This window comes from Polistes dominula, unplaced genomic scaffold (genome assembly GCF_049000335.1).
Source record: "Polistes dominula isolate Pdom_NZ unplaced genomic scaffold, Pdom_raw_medaka contig_27, whole genome shotgun sequence".
Classification (NCBI taxonomy): Eukaryota; Metazoa; Arthropoda; class Insecta; order Hymenoptera; family Vespidae; genus Polistes; species Polistes dominula.
In genome coordinates, this window is record NW_028300906.1 from 4,408,895 (window position 1) to 4,436,813 (window position 27,919).

The 27,919-nt window shown below is 25.5% G+C and overlaps 5 protein-coding genes and 1 long non-coding RNA gene across 6 annotated transcripts; all 6 read right to left on the minus strand.

Moving 5' to 3' along the window:
• Positions 1-744: 744 nt before the first annotated feature.
• LOC107067516 (uncharacterized) lies at positions 745-2,118 on the minus strand. The gene is given in 3 exon segments (XM_089179782.1): positions 745-1,398; positions 1,401-1,943; positions 2,062-2,118. Coding segments are annotated over 3 exon segments (777 nt in total). The 3' UTR covers positions 745-1,221.
• Positions 2,119-2,293: 175 nt separating this feature from the next.
• Positions 2,294-5,963, minus strand: LOC107067515 (uncharacterized). Its single transcript, XM_089179548.1, has 3 exons — positions 5,834-5,963; positions 4,402-4,845; positions 2,294-3,342 (listed from the first exon to the last, which is right to left on the minus strand). The coding sequence occupies exons 2-3, from the start codon at positions 4,760-4,762 to the stop codon at positions 2,753-2,755; spliced, it is 951 nt and encodes a 316-aa protein (XP_089035674.1). The 5' UTR covers positions 4,763-4,845; positions 5,834-5,963; the 3' UTR covers positions 2,294-2,752.
• On the minus strand, positions 4,893-6,127 carry LOC149033418 (longitudinals lacking protein, isoforms A/B/D/L-like). The gene has a single exon (XM_089179560.1). It carries the CDS (start codon positions 6,125-6,127, stop codon positions 5,756-5,758), a length of 372 nt encoding a protein of 123 aa, XP_089035686.1. The 3' UTR covers positions 4,893-5,755.
• A 300-nt stretch (positions 6,128-6,427) lies between these two features.
• Positions 6,428-9,658, minus strand: LOC149033419 (uncharacterized). The gene is made up of 2 exons (XM_089179553.1): positions 9,502-9,658; positions 6,428-7,392 (listed from the first exon to the last, which is right to left on the minus strand). The coding sequence occupies exons 1-2, from the start codon at positions 9,581-9,583 to the stop codon at positions 7,043-7,045; spliced, it is 432 nt and encodes a 143-aa protein (XP_089035679.1). The 5' UTR covers positions 9,584-9,658; the 3' UTR covers positions 6,428-7,042.
• Positions 9,659-10,005: 347 nt separating this feature from the next.
• On the minus strand, positions 10,006-27,383 carry LOC107067531 (zinc finger X-chromosomal protein). The gene is made up of 3 exons (XM_089179567.1): positions 26,806-27,383; positions 24,430-24,727; positions 10,006-12,634 (listed from the first exon to the last, which is right to left on the minus strand). Exons 1-3 carry the CDS (start codon positions 27,035-27,037, stop codon positions 12,385-12,387), a joined length of 780 nt encoding a protein of 259 aa, XP_089035693.1. The 5' UTR covers positions 27,038-27,383; the 3' UTR covers positions 10,006-12,384.
• On the minus strand, positions 13,033-18,186 carry LOC149033420 (uncharacterized). The gene is made up of 2 exons (XR_016178942.1): positions 13,919-18,186; positions 13,033-13,852 (listed from the first exon to the last, which is right to left on the minus strand). It is a non-coding gene; the product is annotated as an uncharacterized LOC149033420 (long non-coding RNA).
• Positions 27,384-27,919: the final 536 nt, after the last annotated feature.

The following is a 27,919-nucleotide window of genomic DNA, read 5'->3' on the forward strand; positions in this document are numbered from 1 at the left end:
CAATAACGGATAATCTTTAATTATAAGAATACGTCACTTAATGATAAATATAAAATCTAATGGAAATAATAAATGTTAATAAATTTTTTTTTCTGGGCTATTATTTATTTGTTTTTTCTTCTTCCTCTTTTTGTGTCCACACTTGATTACTTTATTTCTTTAATTTATCGCTTTTCCTTCTTATCTTCTTCATTATTTATTTATTTATTTATCTCTCATGTATATGAGTTACTTTTTTCTTTTTATTATAAACTATCATCATAAGCCGTACATACAATTTTTATTTTCATTTGTTCACGCCAATATTTCTTTATTTTAATTCATGAATAATAATAATAATAATAATAATAATAATAATAATAATAATAATAATAATAGTACGACATGAGAAACAACAATATAAAAAAATTGTTACCGGTTTCGTTTTAAATTAGTATTTTTTATATTTCATTTTGTTCTTTGGCGAATAATCAGCAAAATTTATTTTTTACTTTCCTTTTTTTTATATTCTTACTAATATTACAAATAATAAATCAATTAAAAACTATCATCTAATAGAAAATTAGTATATTAGTCTAATGAAGAGGTATCTAAATTTTATTATATTTTCTAGTTAAAGAGTCACGCATAACACGGCACTTGCATACATTGACTATATTATTTATAAATATAATACATATTTGAAAATTTTTTTATTTTTTTTATTTTTTTGTGTTATTTGTTTTTGCCTATTAGAAACAAAAAAATAAGAGATGATCTACAGATCTAAGAGATGATTACACATTGATATAATTAAAAGGAGCTAAATTATCTTATCAAAATATCTCGATTTAAATGTAAAAACCTTAACGAATGAAACATTAAATAAAAGCATTCATTTTTATAGAATAAAAACAATGGATTATAAGCTAAATTAGTTTTTAAAAGAAAAACTAAAATCTAAAACACAAAGAAAGAATAAAAATGAAAATTATAAAAGAAAATTGTTTATCGTCTATCTGAAAAATTGAACGATCACAAACTTAGCACAGAAATCCTTAAAACGAAATGGATGACAAAAAAATTCTGTGGGAATAAAACAAATAAAAAACATAATTAATAAAAGCGTGAAATACATTTTTAGCAAGTAGGAAGTAATTATATATAGTTAAGGAAAAAAATAAAAAATTAAAAAATAAAAAAATAAAAAAATAAAGAATAATATAGGAACGAATGTAAAATCTAATGTTTATGTTTTACGTGACGATCCAAGTTACTTTTCTGTGCAAATTTGGCTGCACAAATTGGACAATTAAATTGTGGTTCTATTCCGCATTCGTAATTTTGATGCCTCCATAATGACGTGAAAAATGCATAAGATTTGTGACATTTAGAACAAACGTGCCTACTGGTTGATCTTTTTTTCCAACTAATATATCAGCCATACTGGGAGCAGTAGCAATAGTCGTTGTTTTCTTCGACGACGATGACGAAGAGGAAGATGACGATGAAGATGACGATGACGTAGTAGTTACAATTGATACACCTGTTAACGTTGTCGTACAACTTTGATTACTGATGATCACTTTTTGATTGTTCGTTGTTCCTTGACGATGATAATTTTGTTGTTTGTTGTTACATTCAAAAGTTTTGTGCCTAACCAATGATGCCTTTAACGTAAATGTCGTTTGACAATCATTGCAAATGTATTTACGCGAACCCCATACTCCCGTAGTACGTTCATGGTCATCTGTCATAGTCATCGAACGAAGACATCTAGTAGTATACATTGCAACACGTGAACTCGTTGGTAATGTTGGTACCGTCCAATTGGACGAACTGTAAGCTGATGTTGCACATAGAGTTGAAGTACTTGATGGTAGTTGTAGTAGTAGTACTGATTCTGACGATTTTGGTGTATCTGTAAAGCAAAAATACAAAAAATATCGATTATAGTATCGTCTCTAGTTCATTTTTCTTTTCTTTCTTTTTTATTGTTTATTTTTTGTGAAAATTTTTCTATTCATCGTCATCGTTTCTAACTTCTGACGTTTGTTTGTTTGTTTGTTTTTTCATTCTCACACACTCATCGCACACTTTCTCAAACGTACGTTCATAAAAATCTCTCATTCGTATCATTTATACAATTAATGATGATGATAATACTTTTATTGATCAAAACATTTGGACACTTGACGATTTGTTTCAAACATCTTCAAACCTGGTAGATCATTTGATGTAACCTGGGGAAACAGTATATTATGTTATAATTAGATTTTTCAATTCGCTAATATAATTATTCTTAATCCAGAAATGTTTTATTACATTTTTTATTTTTATTTTTTTTTGTTAATATAAAATTTATTTTATTCAATAATCGAATAATGGAAACATAATGTCATTGTTGAATTATTAACACATCTTGAACAAATTGATCTTAATTATTAATATTGTTATTATTATAATTATTATTATAACTATATATTTATTTATTTTATTATTTTTATAAGAAATACAAATAGGGCATGGTATTATGTCTCATTTTTGGATGTCAAAATAAAGAAAAATAAAACAAATAAAACTAAAGCAAAAAGAAGCATTTTGTGCAGAAGCACGATAACAAAAATACAATAAGCGTTTCGAAAATAAAAACGACTAGTTATAAATGTTATGTTTCAGTAACATTGTTTTATGTCATTAAATAATGAAAAGGAAAAAAAAAGAAAGTAATAAGTGTAAGTAATTTTTAAAAAACCAAAAACAAAACTAAATTTTAATGCATTACTCGTATGTGACGACGCAGGTTTCCTTTTTGAGAAAATGTTGTTTTACAAACGTGACACAGAAATTGCGGTTCCTTTCCGCATTCGAATCTTATGTGTCTCCTAAGTGACGTTCCATACACGTAAGATTTATTACAATTTAGACAAATGTGATTTCTTTCTTTTTTACCCTCGATATCCGAATGCAAAGTAGCAGTTGCATCAGTCGTAGTCAAATTTTTAGGATTAACAAGTTTAGATTTTTTATATTTTCTTACAGAAAGTTTTTCTTGTTTTGTTACAGTACGTTTTTCTTGTTTATTACTGTTGCACTCGAATTTCTGATGTCTAAGCAAATAAGCCCTCAATGCGAATTTTCTTTTGCAATTTTGGCAAATATATTTATGAGTACCATATTGTTCTTTAGGTTCGGTTAAATATGGCGTAGATGTCATAGATCGTAAACATTTCGTGTGCATAGCAAGACGCGTAGTTGATGGTAATATTGATAACATCCAATTAGACGAATTGTCGCTCGTCCTTTCTGTTGTTGTTGTTACTGGTGTAGTCTTTCTTACTCTTTTTCGTTTTCTTGATTTATCTGTAAAGAAAAAATAAAGAAATATCTATGATAAACTTTGTCAACAATTATTTTTTTTTATCTTTTTTTTCCTTTTTTATTTTGATCATTCATTCACTCACACACATATGTACAACTTCACAAACATACCCTAAAATTATTACAAATTATCATTCGTATCAATTAAACATTTTTAAATAGTAATGATGATGATGATGAGGACACTTTTATTGAACAAAACATTATTTGAAAACTTTTGAAACAAATTTTTGTCACATTTTTTTTTTCTTTTGGTTATTGGGATCGATTGAAACAAAACTTATAAATTTGTCATAGTTAGATTTTTGTTTTTGTTTGTAGACTCGTTGATATAAGACATTGTCATTGCTAAAATTTATTATTACATTTTGAAGATTCAATTTATTTTATTTAATGATCGATAATAGAAAAATAATTGTCATTCCTGAATTATTCTCTCATCTTGCAGAGATCGTTTTATATAATAATTATACCTATATATTTATTTATTTCATTATTTTTCTAAGAAATACAAATAGGGCATGGTATTATGTCCTATTTGTGGCTAACAAAATAAAGAAAAACAAAAAAAAATACTAAACGCATTTAACATATACATAAATTCTATCCCATCGATAATTTTTTAGGGTTTCTTTTTTCCTTTTTCTCTCCAATTACACACTTTACAAAATATATTTTATAAAAGCGAGAAAAAAAGAAGCATTTTCTGCAGGAGCACGAAAACAAAAATACAATAAGCGTTTCGATAATAAAAACGATTGGTTATAAATATTATATTTTAATAACATTATTTTATGTTATTAAATAATGGAAAGAAAAAAAAGAAAGTTATAAGAGTAAATAATTGAAAAAAAAGCAATAAAAAAACTGAATTTTAATGCCTGCATTGCATATGACGACGCAAGGTTCCATTTTGAGAAAATCTTTTTTTACAAACGTAACACAGAAATTGCCGTTTATTTTCGCATTCGAATCTTCTATGTCTCCAAAGTGACGTTCGATACACGTAAGACTTATTACAATTTAGACAAATGTGCTTACTTTCTTTTTTACCCACGATATCCGAATGCAAAGTAGCAGTTGCATCAGTCGTAGTCAAATTTTTAGGATTAACCAGTTTAGATTTTTTATATTTTCTTACAGAAAGTTCTTCTTGTTCTGTTACAGAAGGATTTTCTTGTTTTATTACAGTAAGTTTTACTTGTTTATTGCTGTCGCACTTGAATTTCTGATGTTTAAGAAAAGAAGCCCTATATGTGAATTTTCTTTGGCAATTTTGGCAAATGTATTTACGAGTACCATATTGTTCTTTAGGTTCGGTTAAATATGGCGTAGATGTCATAGATCGTAAACATTTCGTGTGCATAGCAAAAGGCATAGTTGATGGTAATGTTGATAACATCCAATTAGACGAATTGTCGCTCGTTCTTTCTTTTGTTGTTATTGGTGTAGTCGTTCTTCTTCTTTTTAGTATTCTTGATTTATCTGTAAAGAAAAAATAAAGAAATATCTATGATAAACTTTGTCAACAATTATTTTCTTTTTATCTTTTTTTTTATTTTTTTATTTTGATCATTCATTCACTCACACACATATGTACAACTTCACAAACATACCCTAAAAATATTACAAATTATCATTTATATCAATTAAACATTTTTAAATAATAATGATGATGATGATGATGAGGACACTTTTATTGAACAAAACATTATTTGAAAACTTTTGAAACAAATTTTTGTCACATTTTTTCTTTCTTTTGGTTATTGGGATCGATTGAAACAAAACTTATAAATTTGTCATAGTTAGATTTTTGTTGTTTTTTGTAGACTCGTTGATATAAGACATTGTCATTACTAAAATGGGTTATTACACTTTGAAGATTCAATTTATTTTATTTAATAATCGATAATAGAAACATAATTGTCATTCCTGAATTATTATCACATCTTTCAGAGATCGTTTTTTATATTAATTATATTATTATTATCATGATTACGATTATTATTATTATTATTACTATTATGATTATTTCTTTATTTATACTATTCTTCTAATTAGTAACACAATAGGATCGTACACGCTTGTATCTAATTACTTGTTCTTTAGTTTAAAAAAAGAAGAAATAAAAGAAAAGAAGAGCAAAACAAAAAATCAATTACAACACATTCGCCACCCCTGTATATTTATCTTTTTTTTCCCCCCCAGATGCGAGAACAAAAATAATCCTATACAATATAATAAATATAAAATAAAAAATAAAAAGGAAGCAAAATTAAGATAAATAAAATCGTGTAAAAATACATTTCGTATTTCATTCATGATGGATGGATGATAGTGTATGCGTGTGTTGTTCTTTTATTTCTTTTCTTTTTTTTTGTTTGTTTGTTCTTTTCTAAGAAAATTCAGAATAATTAACGAAAACTGATGATGATCCTTGAACGTTTTGATTGGAATTGAAATCCCCACTTGCGTTAGAATCGTAGGAAGTTTGACGATGAAGATATCCGCCGCTGCCACCGCCATATTGTGTAGTATTTTGTTCTAGAAGATGTTGATGACGTGCCAATACGTGTTTGGTCAAACTATCCTTGTATCTTGTACGATGATCGCAAAAATCGCAAGGAAATTTCGGTTCAATGCCGCATTCGAAATCGTGATGCCTCTTCAAATGATGCTTGTGTTTGTAACTTTTACCACAGGTCTTGCAGGTGTGTTTTAATCTTGCCATTGGATATTTCGTGTCGGCTGAAACAAACAAATTCATTGTTCTCCGGTTAATATTTTTTCAAATAACGATTCGATTATAGTACTATCAGCGAATGAATGTAAGTAGTAGTAGTAGTAGTAGAAGTAGAAGTAGTAGAAGAAGAAGTAGACTTCCAATCGTAGAACCTTCAAACATATATCATCCTTGTTTCATCGTCACAACTGATAACAACAAGTCAACTGATATGTAACATAGCACAAACACTCTCGTAGTTCACGTTAGTATGACGGACAAAGAAATAATAATACGTAGAAAATAACAACAACAAATAAATAACAAAGATGAATAAATTATGACTTTTTGATGAATTGTTTGATCCTTCGGGATTAAACCTTTATTACAAATGTTTTCAATAATAATAAATTTCATTATTAATCATCAATAATAATATAATTTCATTAATATTAATTTTCATGAATAATAAATGGTTTCATTATAATATTTCATAATTTAATGTAAAATTAAATGTAATATTGGACCTGTGGTTAACGAACAACACAATACAACATTCGTAAAATTTACGTACCGTGGCGGATAATATGTTGGGAATATCATTAGGAATGAAACAATTTCTTTTTTTTTCGTATGGGTTTCATCATAATTTTCATGGTTAAAATCGTATAAACGGGACAAGTTAGGAAGCGTATGTAGTAATTAATACTAATGATCTTATATCATTTTGCAAAAAAATAATTTCACCATGATTTCATTATTAATGTTTTCATAATATTCTTCCTTTAACTTTATTATTATCCTACGTAACCTGATATTTATTTATTCGTAAGTAAAAGAAAAAGAAGAAGCAGAACACACCACCATGATGATGATCATACACTTCTCTTATGTTCTTATTTTCAATTTTTCTCTCGTCAATAAAAAAAGAAAAGAAACAAAAAACTAATTAATTTAAATTCACATAAGATCGTTTTCACTACTCATATTCGTCTGATCCAAATTAATATTATTAGTCGTCGTAGTAGTAGTAGTAGTAGTACTAATACGTGGTACGAATCCACGTTTTCTATGTTTCATCATATGAACGTGTAGATACGATTTGTATGTTGCTTTGTATGGACAAAATGTGCATTGATGTTTAGGCTGTTTGCCGCATTCGTTTGTAAGGTGTCTTCTTAAATTTTTTCCCTGATGATAACGACGATCGCAGGTACCGCATGTGAATCTTCCTTGGCCTCTCGATCTTCTACGATTACCTTGATGATTGCTTTGTACAGTCACATACCATCTTCCCATTTTCTCGTAATCTGTAAACACGTATGATCGTATGCGTTAATAATTATTTTTATTTTTTACACAACTTTTATATATTTTGTAAGTTTTTTTTTTTTACATCATCTACAAGATTCTGATTCAACGAGAGAGAGAGATAAAGATACAGATAGATAGATAGATAGATAGATAGAGAGAGAGAGAGAGAGAGAGAGAGAGAGAGAGAGAGAGAGAGAGAGAAAGAGAAAGATAAAAAAAGAAAAAAGAAAACGAATATTAAAAAATAGAAAAATTAAAAAAATTAAAAAGAATATATACATATGTACGATGTATATATGGTTATCGTTAAAGCGTATAATTCAATTAATTCATTAAAAAAATAAATACTACTCTCGCACGAAATAACTATACTTAAAATTGTTCAAATTATATATTGTTATTATGGTATTTTTCAATACTTTTTCTATATCATTTCTCGTAGTTATATGTACTTATTTTTTTTTTTTATACTTTAATAAATTATCTGAGAATTAAATTTCAATTTATGATACTTTAACGTTACTTGCTTATTCCTCTAATTAAAAATATATACAATTTAGCTGAGATTATTTTATGAATTATTTGAATAATACGCTTTAACATATATCTATATATATGAGTATACAAACACAATGCAAAAAAGATGCAAGATAAAAAATATATAAAAAAAAATTATTATATCTCATTGGCCTCTCGTGTTTAATTTCGAAATTTTGTTTTTTTTTTCTTCTTCTTTTTTGCGTTAATATCACCCAATGAGAATATCCGAAAACATGCAACGAAATAACCATTAATTTCGTGTAACCATTAACAAAGTTCCAATCCGTAAAATATTGATATATAATAAGATAGTAATGATAACGTATTTAAAAAAAAAAAAAATTAAAAAAAAAATAAAATAAAATGTATAAAAATTTTAACAAATTAATCATCTTTTGGTTTTTCATATAAATCAGAATTAACAGATCTTTCAACAAAATGATGTATAATCTTATAAACGAATTTGTTTGTAAGAATATACCCTTTCATTATCAGATTTGAAAAAAAAAAAAGAAAAAAAAAAGAATGAAAAACAGATTTTACAAGTATACAAAATCACACGCACCCATGTAATCATTTTTAGGTAATTTTGTTACATAACTACTTTCCAAAAATTATTACCACATTTCTCTTCGGCATTATATAATTTCCTTTTACCTCTTTTTTGTTTGTTTTGTTTTTTTGTCAATTTATTTTCAATATTACTTTGTTTATTTTATTTGAAATAAATATTTTCGACGTTAAAACACTGAAGAAAAAAAAAAATCAGTAATGCAGTGCAGTACACAAATAAAGTCGTTCGTTCAATCACTTTGGATCAGTCAACATTATTTTATAATTTTTTGTTTGTTATATCAATGAGTCATTGATTTAAGATAAGATAAAACAATGATCACCGTCATTATGATCAACATGATTCATCACCATCATCATTATCATCTCGTGTTTTTAGGATAGATGGATTAGAGGTGAGATTGGGTTTTTAAAGGAATGAGTCGAAGATTACCCCCTTGAGTACTGAATTATTTTAAGATTCCCTAGTAGCACAAAATGTGTATTTAATATTAAATACATATGTATTCAATATTTTGCAATATTTTGCAATATTTTGTGCTACTAGGGTTTTTATGCATATGGATTAATATGCAAAAGTAATACATTTTATTTGGAATATATTTATATTGGTGATATAAATATATTTTTGAAACTACATTTCAATTACAAAATCTAAATAATTATATAAATAAAACAAAATAGACAAAAAAAATATTTATATATATATATATATAAGCTTCTTAAATTCAAATAACGAGTCTCACTAGTCAAATGTACCCAAAGAGTTAAAATGGGGATAATAAGATAACAATTAGGGATAATTTAAGGATATGCATGATTTGGATGAACATGACGAACATGTTTTGTCATGCTTGATTTGTACTTGCTACGATGAGCACAATATGGACAGCCGATCATTGGTGCCTTGCCACATTCGACGATTAGATGACGTCTTAATGATCTCTTCACTTTGTAGCTACGATTGCAACGCGGACAGGAGAATTTGTTACCGGTGTTCCTCGTAGTCATCCTGCTGTTGTTAGATGCTTCTATTCTTCTCGATTTCCTTCCGATTGATAATGGATCGACCATCGTTTCTGGATACTCGTAGATCCATTCTGAAATATTAGCAAATTCAATATTAGATATATATCTATATATATATATATATATATATATATATATTTTAATAATATATGTGTGAATTTGTTTTGTTTTATTTTTTAATATCTAGACAATTAGAATGTTAGAGGGAGAGAGAGAAATAAAGAGCAAGAACGAGAAAGAGAGAGAGAGAGAGAGAGAGAGAGAGAGAGAATGGATTGATTGATTGGTCGGATATAAAAAATATTTGTCTTATTTACGAATAATTTTGTTTATTTTTTGTTTTGTTTTGTTATTATTTTCTGTTTCTTATTTCTTATAATATTTAAAAGAATACAAATATAACGAGGTAATTCAAGGTACCCGTGCAATTTTGATATAAATTAAAATTAAATTGGTTTAATGAAAAATGTGATTTTTTTGTTATACAGTTAGGAATGAAAAGGAATTTTGGTTTTTAGATTGCTGATGAAAAGAAAAAGAATGGAAAAAAGAAAGAAAAGGAAAAGAACATTTCTTACGAAAAATATATTTTTAGTAACGTAGGTAACTTTTTATCGAAACATAAAACAATTTTTATTATTATGCAAAGTGAAAGATATATATATTTTTTTTTTTATTTGATCGTGATAACGAAGGATCCTTAGGTAAAAGGACGTTATTATCGGGTAATTAGTATGATATGGAGAAAAAGGGAGAATGTTTTATTGAATTTTATTATTTTCACGATTTTTTTTCTCCTTCCATAACGATATTTTATATGTTATCATCATAATCATCGTCACATTCCTGAATTCGCTTTTAATTCATTTTGTTTGTTTTTTCTTTCTTTTTTCTCTCTCTATATATTTATATATATATTTGTGATGTTCTAAACTTACTTAAAGTAACCTAAACGCGAGCGATTAGGAAATTGGACTGACGTTAGTTTATTAGTTTGTTATTGTTTTTTTTTTGTTTTTTTGTCTTTTTAAATAATTTTACTCTTTTAACAAAATTTATCTCAATCGAAGAATATTAATTAACCCTCTATTATCGAATATTCTTTTTTGTTTCTGTTGTTGTTGTTTTTTTTTTTATGAATTTAAAAATTATTTTAAACAAGATATCAAAGTTTTTATTTTTTCTGCAAATAAATTTTTCTGCAGAAATTTTTCTCTATAAATTTTTTTTCTTTTTTTTTTTTTCTATTATTCGAAATACAAATTTCCAACGACATAATTTTGAACACCCCCACCGATATATACACACATTCTGATATAATATTATTTATAACATATTAAATATAACATTGATTTATTATAAAATATAAGAAAAATTATTTGTTCGTGTTGATTTTAAAAAATAATAATTTTTGACGATTAAAATAAAAATAAATTTTTTATTATATATATATATACCAGGTGGACAAATTTTTAAAGGCCCTACTGCTTATTTATAGAGGGTTAACGAGAAAAAAATGAAAACAAAATAATTATATTATAACAAATCAAATATTACAAAGGAAAATAATGAAAGATAATTTTGTTTATTTTTTTCTCTTTTCTTTTATCTCCATGTTTTGGTTAATTTTTATTTCAAAAAATTCAAACGAAGAAGAACGTAAAACGTTTGTTAGATACTATTTGATAGTACCCTTGTTTTTTTATTTTTTTTATTTTTAAGTATTCAACAAATCAATCGTATACGATCGTTTTGCCTAGAATATAATAATGATTATATATAAACAATATTTTATATATATATATATCTTTACAATCATCACGATGTATCAAAGCCACTAACTATATACATAAAAAGACACAGATTTATCTAAATCGTCGTACTATCTACATAATTAATATTATTATTATTAATATTATTATTATTATTATTATTATTATTATTATTATTATTATGTACAATGTATTTAGTAAATTCTTTTTTAAAAAATGATAACTATTGAGAAAACTGAAAATATATATATGTATATAAATCTCGCTTTGGAGGTCTAGGCAAGCTAAGGCTATCAATCATGATTATTAATACTAATCAGTGAAATCCTAAACAAATGTTGTTGCATTTATTATTATTATTTTCTTTTCTTTTTATCCTCTTATGAAATTCCAATCGCTTTGTTTCTTTTCATTATAATTTTTTTTTATTCTTTTCATTTATTTATTTATTTTCCTTTTTTTTTTTAAATTAATTAATTTTTAAACCGTAATTCGTTTTACAGTTTTAATAATCGTTCGTAGTAATAATCGCAAACGATGACAACAAAATTATATTTTTATTTTAATACGTAAAACTCGTCTCGTGTCCTAATTTTAATTGCACTCACAATCTCAATTGCATTATTGTTGCAACTTCGAAGAGATATTTTATATATTATTTATATGTATATATATATATATATATATATATATATATATATATATATATTTGTTTTTTTTTTATTTATTTCAAATTCTCATTATAATTTGCTTCTTTCTCTCGTGGTTTTTTTCTATTATTTTGTTTTTTTTTGTATTATTATTTAATCCCCTATCCTAATGATTTCGCAAATTGTCGATGATCAAGTGAAATTATAGTTCGTTCTTATCTTTAGTTATATAGTTAATTAATTAATTTTTCTTTTGTTTTTTTTTCTTTCAATTTGCATTCATCGATTAAAATCAAATTTTTCTTTTCTATGAATATCATTTTTCTCCGTTGTGTTTAGTATTAAAAGTTCAAATATGACAATTATATGTCCTTTTTTATCGGTTCAAATTAATTTTTTGTTTATTTTTCTTATTAACTTTTTCTCAATTGGTTGCATTCATTGAGGAAGACAATTTGTTCCCATTGGGTACGGTATAATATTCGTTTAACAATTTCATGTGTCTCCCATTTAGATGAGTGTTCAAACTGGATTTATGCTTCGTCCTGTATGGGCACAAAGGACAATGAAACTTCGGTTCAACTCCGCATTCGTGTTTAAGGTGCCTAGCCAAACTTGAGTAATAATGATAGACCTTGCCGCAGTTCTTGCAAGGGTAGGTAACCTTCTGGCAACTAATGTAACCCAGTGCCCTTAAATCTGAAAAAATAAAACATAAAGGAATAGACGATTAGAAACATTCGATGAATTTTCACATATATATTTTATCCGGGATCCTTTTTTTCTCTTCTATTCTTTCCCCTTAAACACCCACCCACCCTATTCCCTTTCTTTCTATTCTATTTTATTCTTTTCGAAAGATTTTTTTTTTTTTTTTTTTGGTACAATTTATCATTTTTATTCTTTCGACAATTATAATTGTAAGAAAAAACAATTAACAAATATTACATTTTTGAATTATTTATGGTGTTTTGTGAACAACAACAACAAAAAATATGTAAAAAGAACAAAGATTTACTTCGATTTCTCTAATATATATATATATATCTCTATGCATTGAAAGAAGAAAAATATTTATTCATTTGATGATAGCAGTAAACGAAAGGGGTGATATAATTATAATGGAATAGTTATACATATTTTTTTTTTCTTTTAGTTATACACATCTTCTAACTAGTCTCATGATGATGGTTTTTGTTCAGATGTATGTAATGTTGTTCAATGTAAAAAAAGGTGCTTATTTTTCGTTCTCTTTTTTTTTACACTTGCATACGATTATAATATTTGCATATCTGGAACGATATGATGATGATGATGATGATGATGATGATGATGATGATGATGGTGATGATGGTGATGTGGTGGTGGTAGGGCAGGTGTGTTCGTGAAATTTCATTTCTTTTCTTTTCTTTTGTTTTTTGTTTTCTTCTCTTTTATATTATACAATTCATCGAAAAAATTGTTTTACAGTTTTGTTTTCTTTTACTACAAAGAAATCCAAAAATTAAAAAAAAAAAACTTAAAAAAAAATAAATGAACGTGGGAAATTTGGGGGAAAATAATTAATCGTTCGATCGTGTAATTTTTTAATAGGAAAGTTCGAAGGGGTGTAAAATCAATCAAAGGAAACGGAATGAAAAAAAAAGTAGGAAGAAAAAAAAAAAAGAACTAAGAGAATAAAAATTTAGTTGATTTGAACAAATGACGATCGCTTTTTCTTCCATTAGATCGAAATTATTGAACACAATTGTTTATGAAACGTTGTTGTTGATTTGCATATCAAAGATCATTTCATAGTCTCATCGTTTATTTATTTCGTTTCTTTTTCATCCTAAGTTTGAGTAATTATAATCCACATTTCAGGTGTGTTTCTCGATTCGTTGCAAACATTTCTGAAACAAAAATATTATCAATAAAATATAAAAAAATCATTTCGAAGAATACTTTTTTAATCAGACATTCAACGTCGATGTGATCTGCAGTTTTCTTCGTAATTATTTCATCCTCTTTCTCCGACGACGAATCCTGAAACATGAAAAAGAAACAATTATTGTAGTTAATGTTCAATATTAATTAAAAAAAAAAAAAAAATTTAAGAAAAATTCCCTTTGATAAATAATTAATAATATTTTTAATCATTTTACTCACATTGATTATATATGTTCCCTTATATACGATGTCCATATATAAATATATATGCACACACACACATAAATATATATCACTAGGCAGTAATATAGAAACATTCGCGCACATATAACTCACACATTATATTTTATATAACGATAAAACACCCACACACTTATGTATACTTGAAATAAATGTAATATTTAGTTCTAATACTTCGCGGAGTTCGAAACGAAAACACTGTGACAATGAATACGAAAAATTATTTGCGTAATAGTATAACGAACTAACAAACACACGTATGCACATAGAAAGAATCACGAAGGACAATGTGTTTATAAATTCCTTAAATGGAATAATAATACGACACGACGAATAACAACATTGAAATATAAAAACTGTTTTCTCAATTAGTTGAAACCTTCCCCACTTTAGTTTCCCCCTTAGTCGTCCTCCTTTTTAGTTAACGAACGGTCGTGCGTATAAACAACGTGTATTCCTGATACAAAGAAAGTATTATTAATACATTTTTATACATTATTTTTCATTTAACATTAATTATAATATCTAATATACTGTTTTTTATTTAAAAAAAAAAATGATATTCTCTAATTATTTTAATTAATAATACTTCACGTCAAACGCATGTAATGTGCCATCAATTCATTTGCCAATAAATGTGGGAAGAATATTTGCATGTAACACATTTTCTTCATAAATAATGAAATTTCGTTATCTTCATCATTTTCTTTACCACGTAGGATTTTTAGTTGGATTTTGAAAAGGAATTTAATGAAATTAGCACTAACATGTAAATACGGGATGTACAACATAAAAATACTAAAAATATACACATTATACTATCCTGTTTATTAATTTATATAGTATTTATATAGGATAACATATTATATTATATTATTAGGTTGGAAATTATGAAACGGGCATTTTTTGTTTAGTCTATGTTTAGCTGCGACTAAGAGAGATACATTGTAACATGCGCTCGATATTTTTATTTATAAAGCTTAAAGGTATTCTTCTTACTTATTAAGGACTAATTAGGTCTAAACTAGGAACTAGTCATAGAGCTATGTTAAAACATTTGCGTGCAATAAATAAAGTCAAAAAATTGAACTCATATATGTGCCGCACGAATTGATTCAACACTCGTTTCATAGTTTCCAACCTAATATGTCGTATGGTTTTCGTTAAAACACTCTAAACACATTTGAGGTGATTTTGGACACTCGGAACAATATGTTGTGGTTCTTTTTAGATTTTTTCTCGCTTCTCGACGATCGGTGATTTGCCTTTTCTTCTGGTAACATAGGGCGCACATCCTTCTTATAGGGTGGCCCTGCTGATCCTTACGAATCTCTAAACGGTGGTACACGCTCCTCCTCATTTTATTTCTATTATTGTCAAGTATAGCATTAACAATGATCGGATGGTCTTGAATATTCTCGTGGTACGTTGATTCTGAAACAAACATCGATTAATATTTTAATTATGATTGTTAGTTCAATTATATTTCCCAGGCTCTTACATTTATTATTTCTTTTTCATTTTTATAGAAATCAAACTTAGAAGACAAATGGGTCTTCTCTCTTAATTTCAAATTTTTAATAATTTTTTTTTTTTTAATTCAATACGGGAAAGGAAAATTATTGAATTGGAGTATTATGACGAGGAAATGTGAAAGATTTATTTTGTATCATTTCTATCATCAGCATTATAACGTTTACAATACTGATCAATGATTTTATCGATATTTTTATAATTAATTATTGTTGCAGTTGCAGTTGCAGTTGCAGTTGTTGTTCGAAGTTCCAACAAATGGTTTTTCCCATTCTTCAATTGTTCATCCTATTGTTGAAATTGATCTTCGTTGTTACGTTGCAATCTCGACTGAAATGAAATAACACATCCAATTAAATATTTATTACGAATCAAATTTATAAAGAAAAAAAGAAATAAAATAAAAACCCTCGTAATAACAACGATATTAATTATTATTATTATTATTATCAATTTAATGGTTAAAAAAAAAAAACTAGGATTGAATTTTAGTAACAAGGGCAACAGTGAAGGGTGGATGGTGTAGGGGAAGATAAAATCAACAATTTAGTGTACTATAAAATACATTAAATTAAAACACTGAAAATGAAGGGTGAATATATGTATGATGGATAAAATATTGAAAAAATAATGATATACCAATTGTATTATTCATCATAATCATAATAAAATCTAAATTCAAATCAATTACCCCAAGTACAAATTAAAACAAAATATTTTCCAAAATGTGTCAAAACTCATAAAAGAATTTTTACTATTTTTTTTTTGTTCTTTTTTTCCCCCTCTCGATAGAAGTACATTTTTTTTTCTTTTTGCAAGGTGTGTGTTTATTTCGTAAAAAACAATTAAAAAAAAGCAATTTTAATGTTCATTTAATTTGCGGAACATCAGTTATTACACAGGACACACTTAAACCGTTGTTTTGCGACGACGACGGTGAAGTTTTTTTTTTTATTATTATTATTTATTTTTTATTGTTGGATCTAATCGATCTATGGATCTAAAACGAGCGACGAAGATGAATAAAGAGCGAGATCGCGATTACAAATTTTTCTTTTTTTTTCTTCTTCTAATCGACAATTTTTTTCTTTTTCCTTTTTTTTCTCTAATCGAATACGATGATCTCTCATTTATTATTATTATTATTATTATTAGTGTTATTATTATTAATATTAATATATTAATATTATTATATTAATATCATTATTATAATAATTATTATATTATTATTATTATATTATTATTATTATTATTATTATTATTATGAATTAGTGTTAGTAATAGTTAATGTTTTTTTTTTCTATTCCATTCTTTTTTGAAAATGAAACGACGCGATTTATTTATTCTTCCTTTGTTTGTCTATTTTTAAATTTTAATTTTCAATCTTAGTGACATATCGCGCGCACTATTAATTATATCGTTGCAAATTTCTCGTTTTATTTATTTCATTTTATTTAGTGAAATTTTATTTTATTTTACTTCAATAATAAACGACGCAACGATCATTGTTTAAATTTTTTTCTTCGTCGTTGATTTGGTATTCAAATTTTGCTTTCTGGATTTTTTATTTTTTTTTATTTTTCTATCGTTTATGCTTTGTTCACTCATTCGAATACACGCACGCACGCACGCACAACACGCATACTACTCGCTCATATGCTTTTTTTTTTTTTTTTTTTTACTATTCTCTTCTCTTCTATTCCCTTCTCTTTCGTTCCAACATTCGTATTTACAATCTACAGCTTTTTAATTACGTCTCTTTTTTTTTTTTATAATTTAACTCACTAATGTGTTAAATAATATGTATTGTTTGTTTTAATCGTATGTTAATTTAATTTCACATGAATTATCAGAATATTACGAACGAGTAAAAAAAAATTTCGAGCGATTTTCGATTGAAATGGAAAATGAAAAAAAAGAAAATAAAAAAAGAAACAAAAACCATTCGAGCAGCAATTATTTTCTTTTCTTTTTGTTTTTTCTTTTTTTTTCTACTCTCTTTTTTTCTCTCCCTATTAGTCTTCCATTCGCGAACATTATATTTAATTACATTAATATTACTACGATTAAGTATTAGAAAAAATGCAGGAACTTCGAGATCAATGTCCATTTTCAAGGGTTGCTTTATTTTAATTCTTTTCCTTTTTTTTTATCCTCCCTTTAAAAAGGACCGAATAAGAAAGATTTGACAAATTCACATCTTCTGTTTTATTTATTTATTTATTTTATTTTTTTCCTGTGTTTCACTAAAAAATGTGTGAATTTGGTCAAACCGATCTCTAAGAGTAAAAAAAAAGAAAAAAACAAAATATCGTCTGCTCGAAAGGCTTTAGCGTTTCTACGTGAAGAATATGAATTTTTATTTTGTTGGATTATTTTGTTGTTAATCCTTTGATTATTAGTAACTTTTTTATCCTTTCTTTTTTTTCTTTTTTTTATCCTTTCATTTTCTTGAAAATGATTCGTAAAAAGCCGACTAGTAAAACGTCTTCCTTATGATATATATATATATATATATATATATATATATATATATATATATATATATATATATTTTTCTTTTTTTTTTTTTTTTTATATATAGGTGTACATATTTGATTGTTCGGAAAGTAATTTCATTTTTTCATTTTTTTTTGCCCAATAACAAAATGAAAAATAACAAGACACGAGTGATTGCAAATGTTGCTGTTTTTTAAATTTATCAAATAGAAATGTGAATACTGTTTTTAATTTAATTATCATTTAAAAAAATAAAATTTCATTTCAGAACAATCTAATATATATATTTATATATATATAGATAATATAATCTCTATATACGAAGTTTCGTTTCTAAGTTAGTTTTTATCTCTCGCATCGTTTCAATTTTGCAATTTTTCTTATTCTTCTCTATTTTTTTAAATATCATTATTATTATCATTATTATTATTATTATTATTATTATTATTATTATTATTATTATTATTACTAATATTATTACTATTACTATTATTAGTATTATTATTATTTTGTTTACTTTTTTATACGTATTGATCTCATATTATAATAATAATAATAGTTTTACATGCGATACTTGAGCTATTAATTGGTTTCTTTTTTTTCTTTTAATTCATATCTTAAATATACTTTTATAATATTTTTGATAATCGTCGCTTGGAGTTTAGTTTTTTTTTTTTTTTACAAATGAAAAATAAGTAAAAAAAAAAAATGATCGAGTTTGTTCTAAATGATAAACTAACAACATTGTGATTATGATATTCGTTATTCTCGAATAGGACGAGACAGGAACTTTTGAGAAAGTTTGTTTAAAATAAATTCGCATTACTATTAAAATCAAGTCTTTTTCTTCTTTTTTTTTTTTCTTCTTCTTCTTCTTATTTTCGTAAAAATGTATATATAGGAACGATTTATAAAAACAGAGAGAAGAGAACACAAACATTTCTAATTTTCACATAATTAGTTTTATCTCTAATTGTGTATATAAAAAAAAAAAAAAAAAAAAAAAAGAAACAACAAAAAAATGAAAATATGCGTGCATATATAATGTATGTAGAAAATAAAAAAAGAAAATGAAAGAACAAAAATACAGATAAACGACAACAACACAACAACAACAAAATCAACAAAACAACAACGAAAAGCTAAAATAAAAATTCGATTCACGTTTAATATAAATTTACGTTTTTGCAATTAATTAATTAATTAATTAATTATTCTTACGTGTCTAATAATATGTGGCAACGGTCGATTAAAAAAAAAACGTATTAATACATTTATTCTTATTCTTATATTATTAATAATATTTTATTACTGTTATTATTATTATTATTATTATTATTAATAAATTGTATATTTTTTGGTGTTTACTAATTTTAATTTTGCTCTGGTGGATTTTCAATTTAACCGACCGTTACCACCGGATTCGTCGATTATTTTGACCTTTTTTTTTTTTTTTTTTATTTCTTAAACACGACGTTATAATAATTACTTCGAAATGTAATCACTATGTCGACATATTTATTATATTAAATATTAAATTATGCATATGTTTCATCTAATGGAGAGCTTATCGAATAAACGAGGAAGATCCTACAGCGTGCGTTATAAAATCTTTAAAATCTAAGGACACACCACCCATTTTTTCATCTCTTTCAAACACTTTTCTTTATTTTTTTTTTTATGTTTGTTTGTTTGTTTGTTTGTCTCTCTGACGAAATTCGTTTATCTTTTTTATCTTCCCTTTCATTTTATTTTATTTCATTTCATTTCATTTTTCTTTTTCTTTTTCCTCTTTCATACTTATGGCTTCGTTTTTTTTCTTTTCCTTTTTTAAATCTTGTTCTGTTTATCAAAACGATTATAATTATTCTTCAAAATGTTCATTTCTCTTTTTTGTTTCTTTTTTTTTTGGTTTTCTTTTTTCAGTAGGAAAAATTGAAGAATAATTATAATCGTATGGGACTAGTATAAAGCTGCTTACGGTATATACAAATATCACAAAAATAAATGACAAGAAAGTTAATAAAAAAAAAAAATATTTTCTTTTCTCGACGACAAAGTAGAAAAGAAAAACAAAAAAAAAATAGTAGACAATTTTTATCCACCCTAGATTGCACGAATGAATTCACCTGACAATATATAATGGTGAATTATTTTTATTGCTACGCTATAGAAAAAAAAAAAAATATATAAAATAAAATATTAACACCTTAAAAATTATACTCGGACGTACATAGATTAGGAAACAAAAATTGTATATGTATAAATAGGACAATCATCAGCACGTGTGACTAGAGATCGAGATGTATGTTTTTTTTTCTTTTTTTATAATAATTACGATTTATAGTGTGCACGGCTTAAAAAATCATTTTTAAAGCGCACGCACAATTGATTGTTCTTTTCTTTTTTTTTTTTGTCCATTTGTTAATAATTGTTTCTCACTCACGTGTAATGTTGATTGGTTTTTTTCTTATTTCTTCGAATGTCACATTTAAATCATTGAACTTCAAACACACACACTCGCGCGCAATCGTATATCTCGTAATTAATAATTAATAATTAAAATTAATACTAATAAATTAAAAAGACAAAAAAGAAGAAGAACATTAATGCAAAATGTTCGAATTTCGAACTTAGAGATCGATAGAAAGTGAAAATAAAAAAAAAAAACGATTAATCATTATTAAACTAAGCAATAATATAATATTGCAACTGATTACTTTTTTTCTTTGGATTCTTTTAATTGCAACAACAACAAAAATATTGCTTTAAGAATAGCAAAAAATAGTCTTGCTGAATATTTTTTGGTATATTCTCAATTGATAAGCAAAAATTTTTTACGACCAAATCGTGTACGATGTTCTATTCATTTTTATGGATATAAAAATTATGATAAAATAAAAAATATATAAAAAAAAAGATAGAGACGTCGTACACATTTCAGTTTCGTAATAATAATTTTTCATTTAAAAGAAAAAAAAAATTGAATAAATAAATAAAAAATAAATAAAAGAATATAAAAATTAAGCGAGATGACCTCGCGCGATGGCCTCGGTCTACTTGATATTATGAACGGACAATAGGTGTTTCAAGAAGCTGGCTTCGATCCTTGACCTATAAGGGCAGTACTGACAGGAGAAATGGGTCTCGAAGGTGACCATTCCGCATCCCATCTTCAGATGTTTTCTCAAATTCGATGCCCAGGCATACATCTGTCCGCAACGTGGACATACGTGCAATCTCGGCCTCATTATCGGAAATAGCGGTGCATCTGTAATTCAACAAATTCAATTTTTCAATCGATTAATTTGTTTAATTAATGTTAATGTGTATATATGTATATGTATATATATATATTGCTGTTGCATTTAAAAATCATCGAAAAAATTGGGAAACGCGACTGTTGTCTTCTATCTACGATTTCTTTTTCTTCTTTCCTTTTTCTATGTTCTTTTTTTTTCTGATAAAAGAGAAATTTATTTTTATTTATTTATCCTTTCCTTTTTTATATTTATTTATTTTATTTCAGAGTTTTGTCAAGGATCATATGTGAAAAAGGATTTTTTTTAGAGTTTGGGATTTAAACAAACGAATAATAATAATAATATTATAATAAGAAAAATAAATAAATAAAAACAAATGAACACAAGTATATCACAAAACAAAACAAAAAAAAACAAATTAAAAAAACAAAATAATAATAATAATAATAATAATAATAATAATAATAATAATAATAATAATAATAATAATAATAATAATAATAAAGAAAGAATAGTCATAATAATTATTGCACGCCAGTAATATAATTGTCGCAAAATACAATAAAATAAATATATGATTGTTTATATATTATTTGTACTAACAAAACGCATGCCCTCGATCGAGTATTTTATTTTATTTCTTTTTTATTTCTTTTTGTTTCTTTTTTTTAGGGTAAAAAAAATAACACTTTGGTGCTTCGATAAAAATATATATAGATTAATTTTTATATTATATATAAAAGTATATAATATTATCAAATAATTCATATATTCATTATTATTATTATTATTATTATTATTATTATTATTATTTTAATAATACATACGAGTATATAACGCATTAGAAATGATTTTTCTACATCAGACACATCGTTCATGCTTATTTTCTTGCTCCGAGTCCTTCAAGGGAGCATCCCTTCAACAGTTACACTGACACGCGTGCGTTTCTATATCGTGCATTATTGATACTTACGGTTTTACATCAGTATATGTAACATGTACTATATATGTATGTATATATACTATATATCTTTCTAATCGTTCAATATGTTGCATTAGTAGTGACGTTGATATCCTTCGTATCTGCAAAACAAAGAAAACAAAGAAAACAAGAACAACAACAACAACAACAAAACTTCACGTAAGAAAAATGATCAAATGAAATACCATTTTCTTTTGATTTTTTTGTTTTTTGTTTTAAGGAAAAACCCTGTAATAGAAAGCACAGAAAATAATTCATGATAATTATTATTCGCTTATTTGTTAATTCATTTAATCAATTAATTCGCAATCTTCTTTATTGTTCGATTAAATATATAAATAATTGGTTTTTGTTTCTTTTTTATTTTTATTTCAATGACATTCATTAATAGTTAATGGTAGGAAAAATATGTATATATATAAAATACTTTTTTTCTTTTTTTTTTTAACTAAAATTAGGGGAGGAGGGTAATATTTACCGAGAGCCAGATTACTCTTTTGACGAAAATTAATATGAACAAAAATAAAGTAATTAATCGTTAACAATAATGTTCGATTTATTCTAGTGTTAATGGTAAATGGCCTTTTATTAATTATTATTTATTATGGAAAATATTTCAATGTCTACAAGTTGAACAATCACACATTTGCTGGGGTTATCCACAAATGATTCTCGATGATGCTTACGTAAATTCATCTTGCAATGATAAATGATGATTCGGTTGTCGAAAATCTTCTTGATACCTGAAAAATAAAAAAAAACTTGTCAGTGGAAAAAGTATTATTATTTAAATAAATGTGTATTGTATATATATATATATATTCTATATGAGATTTACGTAGGATAAATTCGCAATACAAAAACCAATTTCATTTAATTCAATAAACTGTTGTTTAATTCAAAAAATAAACAAAAAATAAAAAGTCAATTGGATAAATAATTTACAAACAAATTACAATAATATTGTAATGTCCAACTTATAATATAAACGCAATAATTCATTCGTTTTTCTTTCTTTTTTCTTTTTATAAATAAATCATCAATCCATAATCTTTTTACTTTCAAGTTAACAGTAATTATTATTCGAATTTATTAATTAATTTAATAGGAAAAAAAATAAAATAATTACGTTGAATAAATTTTAATAACGCATGTTTCTAATATTATCGCTTTAAAGATAATAGTTTAAACAATTTTCCAACAATAACAAAAATAATATATAATATATAAACACGTATACACATTTTACCGGTGATAATGATTTGATCCATTTATAATCTTTACAAAATTATCGATGGTTCATTTAATATCGCCTATTAGTTTGAATTATTTCAACAAAATTCGTGGATTTACAATCAACAACGTAAAATGATATTTTCATTGATAAACGATAGGTAAAATATTTGTTTGATCTAGTTTATATAATTATAAAATCGCAATAATATGTAAGATAAATATTGAATATCAATTCGAAAATATGTTCAATTCGATGTAACAAAATAAATAATAATTACGTTATTACCGGTTGTGTATGATATTTAAATAAATGATTAGCTTAATTCCCGTTTTTGTTTCTTTTGCAACAATTTAAACTCAAACAAAAATTTGCATTTAACAACTATTGCACATCAATATTGAAATGAATCCAATAAACTACACCAAGAACGTTTTCCTTTTCTTCCCTTTTGTTTAACGTCAAAAATCTTAAATTATTATTAAGTTACCCACACTTCGCGTATCTCCCCTGAAAAAAAAGGAAAACAATATCTACGAACAAATGATAGATGACGAGAGATGACGCGATAAAAATTTATTAATCGAACAATTATTAACCCCTTGAGTACTGAATTACTCCCAAAGGGTTAACACCTCCCCTACCCCTCCCCCCTCCCACCACTTGCTCTAATAAATACCGAACTATGAGAATTATAAGCTAATCACGCTGATCACACGTTTATTTGTATATTATTAATTAATTAATTAATTAAGATTAATAAACAATCAATGAACATTTGAATTAAACATATGAATTCGTTGTATATGTTTTTGAAGACTGCTCTTGTATTTGGTTCTATGAGGACAATAGGGACAACATTCTTGAGGATCCTTGCCACATTCGACTTTAAGATGATTCTTCATGTTTCTCAGCCAACGATAAGCTTTACCGCACGATGGACAGATGTAGCAACCAGGTCTACGATCAAGACAGGTACTACCCAATTTTTGGGATGGCCTAATATCTGGATAAACCATCGTGTATATCTTATGCGATCCAAACATTTTATCCTCATAATATGGTTGATAGGATTGCCAGTTGTACGCTGAAAAATAAAACAAACAGAAAAAACAACTTAGATCAATTGTATGTTTGATATTCTTCACAAAAAAATATACGTGTGTGTGTGTGTATGTTTGTTGATGTATGTACGTTGCTTTTTTTTTTATCATTCGAAATAACGAGATATTAAACTTGTTATATGTGTCAATTATTGTGTATATGTGTGTGTGTTGTGTGTGTGTGTATATTAATTCTAACAAAATACAAAAATAAACGATCAGAGGGCTAAAAATTTCTATAAACAAACATTCCAACGTGTGTAATCTTTTTTTTTCTCTTTCTTTCTTTCTTTGTAAATTACCATGTGGATGGAATAAATAAAATTCTTTTGCATTTTTTCTTTTTTTTTTTTTTGTAACTCGAATACAAAAAAAAAATCCCATCCAACACCATGATAAAAATTGTTGATTAATTAGTAAAAAGAGAGAATATAAAACGTTTAGAAGATAATTATTTTTTGTAAAAACGTACCTGTTTGTCCGGTTCCTAACTTTAAAAAAAAAAAAAAAAAAAGAAAAAAGAAATGAAACAAAATTTGAGAACAAACCGTGATATATATTATTTTATCGTTCTTTTTTTGTTTTTCTTTTTTTTTTCGAATTAAAAATTGCACAGTTCTATGACATTACGTAATATTTATCTCGCATTTCGTTTAGATGTTTCATGATTTTGTTTATTTAATACCTGTTATATATTTCTTTTGACGGAATATCGAACAGTCATGAACACACAATTTACATAAGTATACATAACGCTTAATAAATAATAAATAATAAATCAGGAATTCGTAATTTAATGATTAAAGCTAATAGTTTATTATTATTATTATTATTATTATTATTATTATTATTATTATTATTATTATTATTATTTAATCCTGGACACACAATAAAAATTAAAATAATAGGAATAATGATATCTTATAACTTGTCAGATATTTTAATTGAGTACAAAATTAAATTCAATTTTTTGTTCTTATTAGATTATACATTTAATACAATAATAAGAAACACGTTTATGCACATTTTTTCTATTTAATAGTTGGTTCATTTTTAATCGTCCAACCTGTAAAAATTAGTTTGTTTTACATAAAAAAAAAGTGCATAATTAAATTTATTGTTCTCGCATCATAGTGTTTATGCTGTGCATCGAAACAAATGAAAATTAATGTAATGAACTAAATACTACTTTGGAACTTAATTGTCAATTAACAGTTAATTAGTTGAACAATATTTTTAATCGTGTTTATTTTTAATATAAAACAATGACATTACCCTATCACATATTGAATATGGTCAATTTGATATATAAAATGTAATAAAAAATGTATATTTTCATTGAATCAAATCAAATTACGAACAATTCCATCCTACGCTTGTTCCAATAATTATAAGTATTCTTTTTATTATTATTATTATTATTATTATTATTATTATTATTATTATTATTTTGTGAAAGTAGTTGTTACTTTCTCAGCATTAAGCTGGTATTATTATTATTATTATTATTATATTCACTTTAAATATCTATTTACATAATAATCAATAATTAAAGCGTATAATAACTTTCTCTTTGATGGAAGTGGGAAGGAAGGAAATTGGCTGGTTGGTTGGTTGGTTGGTTGGTTGATTGGTTGGTTGGTTGGTTGGTTGGTTGGTTGGTTGGTTGGTTGGTTGGTTGGTTGGTTGGTTAGTTTGATTGTAATATACAACAGCAATCATTATTAATCTTTAAATGATTATGGTTATTTTAGCAATAAAAATTATTCGATTAAAAATATTTGTGGCAAAGTATTTGGTCAGTGTTTCATTTTTTTCCTACGATAATCGATCAATCAAAACTTCTATGTTAAATATATAAATTATTATTATTAATGCATATATATATATTTAAATATATATATTTATAACGAAAAAGAAGAAGAAAATTCTTCATAAATAAAAGAAAATAAAAGAAACATATTTGATCGTGAACAAATTATTTCGTCATGAAATTAAAGTGTTAAATTAGTAAAAACATTTTTTCCTGGATGATTTGTTCTAATATGTTGGTAAAGGTTGCCACGTTGTTTGGTACGATGAACGCAATAAGGACACTTGAATTGTGGTTCCTTGCCACATTCGTGTCTTGTATGTCTTAATAATGTTGCCCGATGTTGATAACCCTTTCCACATTGTGAACAACGATAAGGATAATCGTTCTTCTGTTTGACCAACCAATATGCTGCAAGATCTTTCATCAACGGTGACATCTGATAATTATTCATATTTCTCGGCGAATTACTTTTCTGCATTACAATACAGTTTTGTTGTAGGTTTTGCAATTCTTGGCGCAGTTGTAATTGTTGTTCATTGAGTTGTTGTTGCTGTGGTTGTTGTTGACGTCGTCGTCTCCTAGTTGGTCGTCGCTGATCTGAAAGAGATAAGCAAAACAAAATACGAATCAAGGTTAGTCCTTCGTTTAATTATTAAATGTTAGGATGATTTTTTTTTTTCATTTACATTTACATAATGATGATTATGATGATTATTATTCTAATGATTCGTTCTTTCATTATTTATTTCTTTTTTTTAAATCAATTAAATAAATGTGCTTATGTTCTTTTTTTTTTTCTTACACATAAATTACATCGAGGACGTTGGACTTTATTTTTTTTTTTTTTTTTTTTTTTTATAGACACAGCAATGAAAATATTCGCTTATCTCATACATTTATACTTATATCGTATAAATTATTCTATAATTATTTATTGATTTATTTATATATAAATGTATGTATATATAAATAAATTTAAATTTAGATACGTTTAAATTTCGCACAACACATATTTCGATTAATTCTAATTTTAAGCATCCTCGTCCATGATTATCTTCATTCTCGTAATCTCGTTGTCGAAGATGATCGATCATCTGCTGACCTAAAAAAAGCAAACAAATCCGATCAGAATCTCGAGTATTATTTATTTATAATTAACGTTTCAATCTAAATGATTAAATTGATTTTTACGATTCGATGAGTATGATAATGTTGATGATGACGATGATAGCGATGATTATGATGATTATGATGATGATGATGATGATTGACTTGAGTTAATAATTTATTTAAAACAAAAAAACAAAAGAAAAGACTATCGAAACATTGACAAATCATTAAAATTACAATAATTGTTATA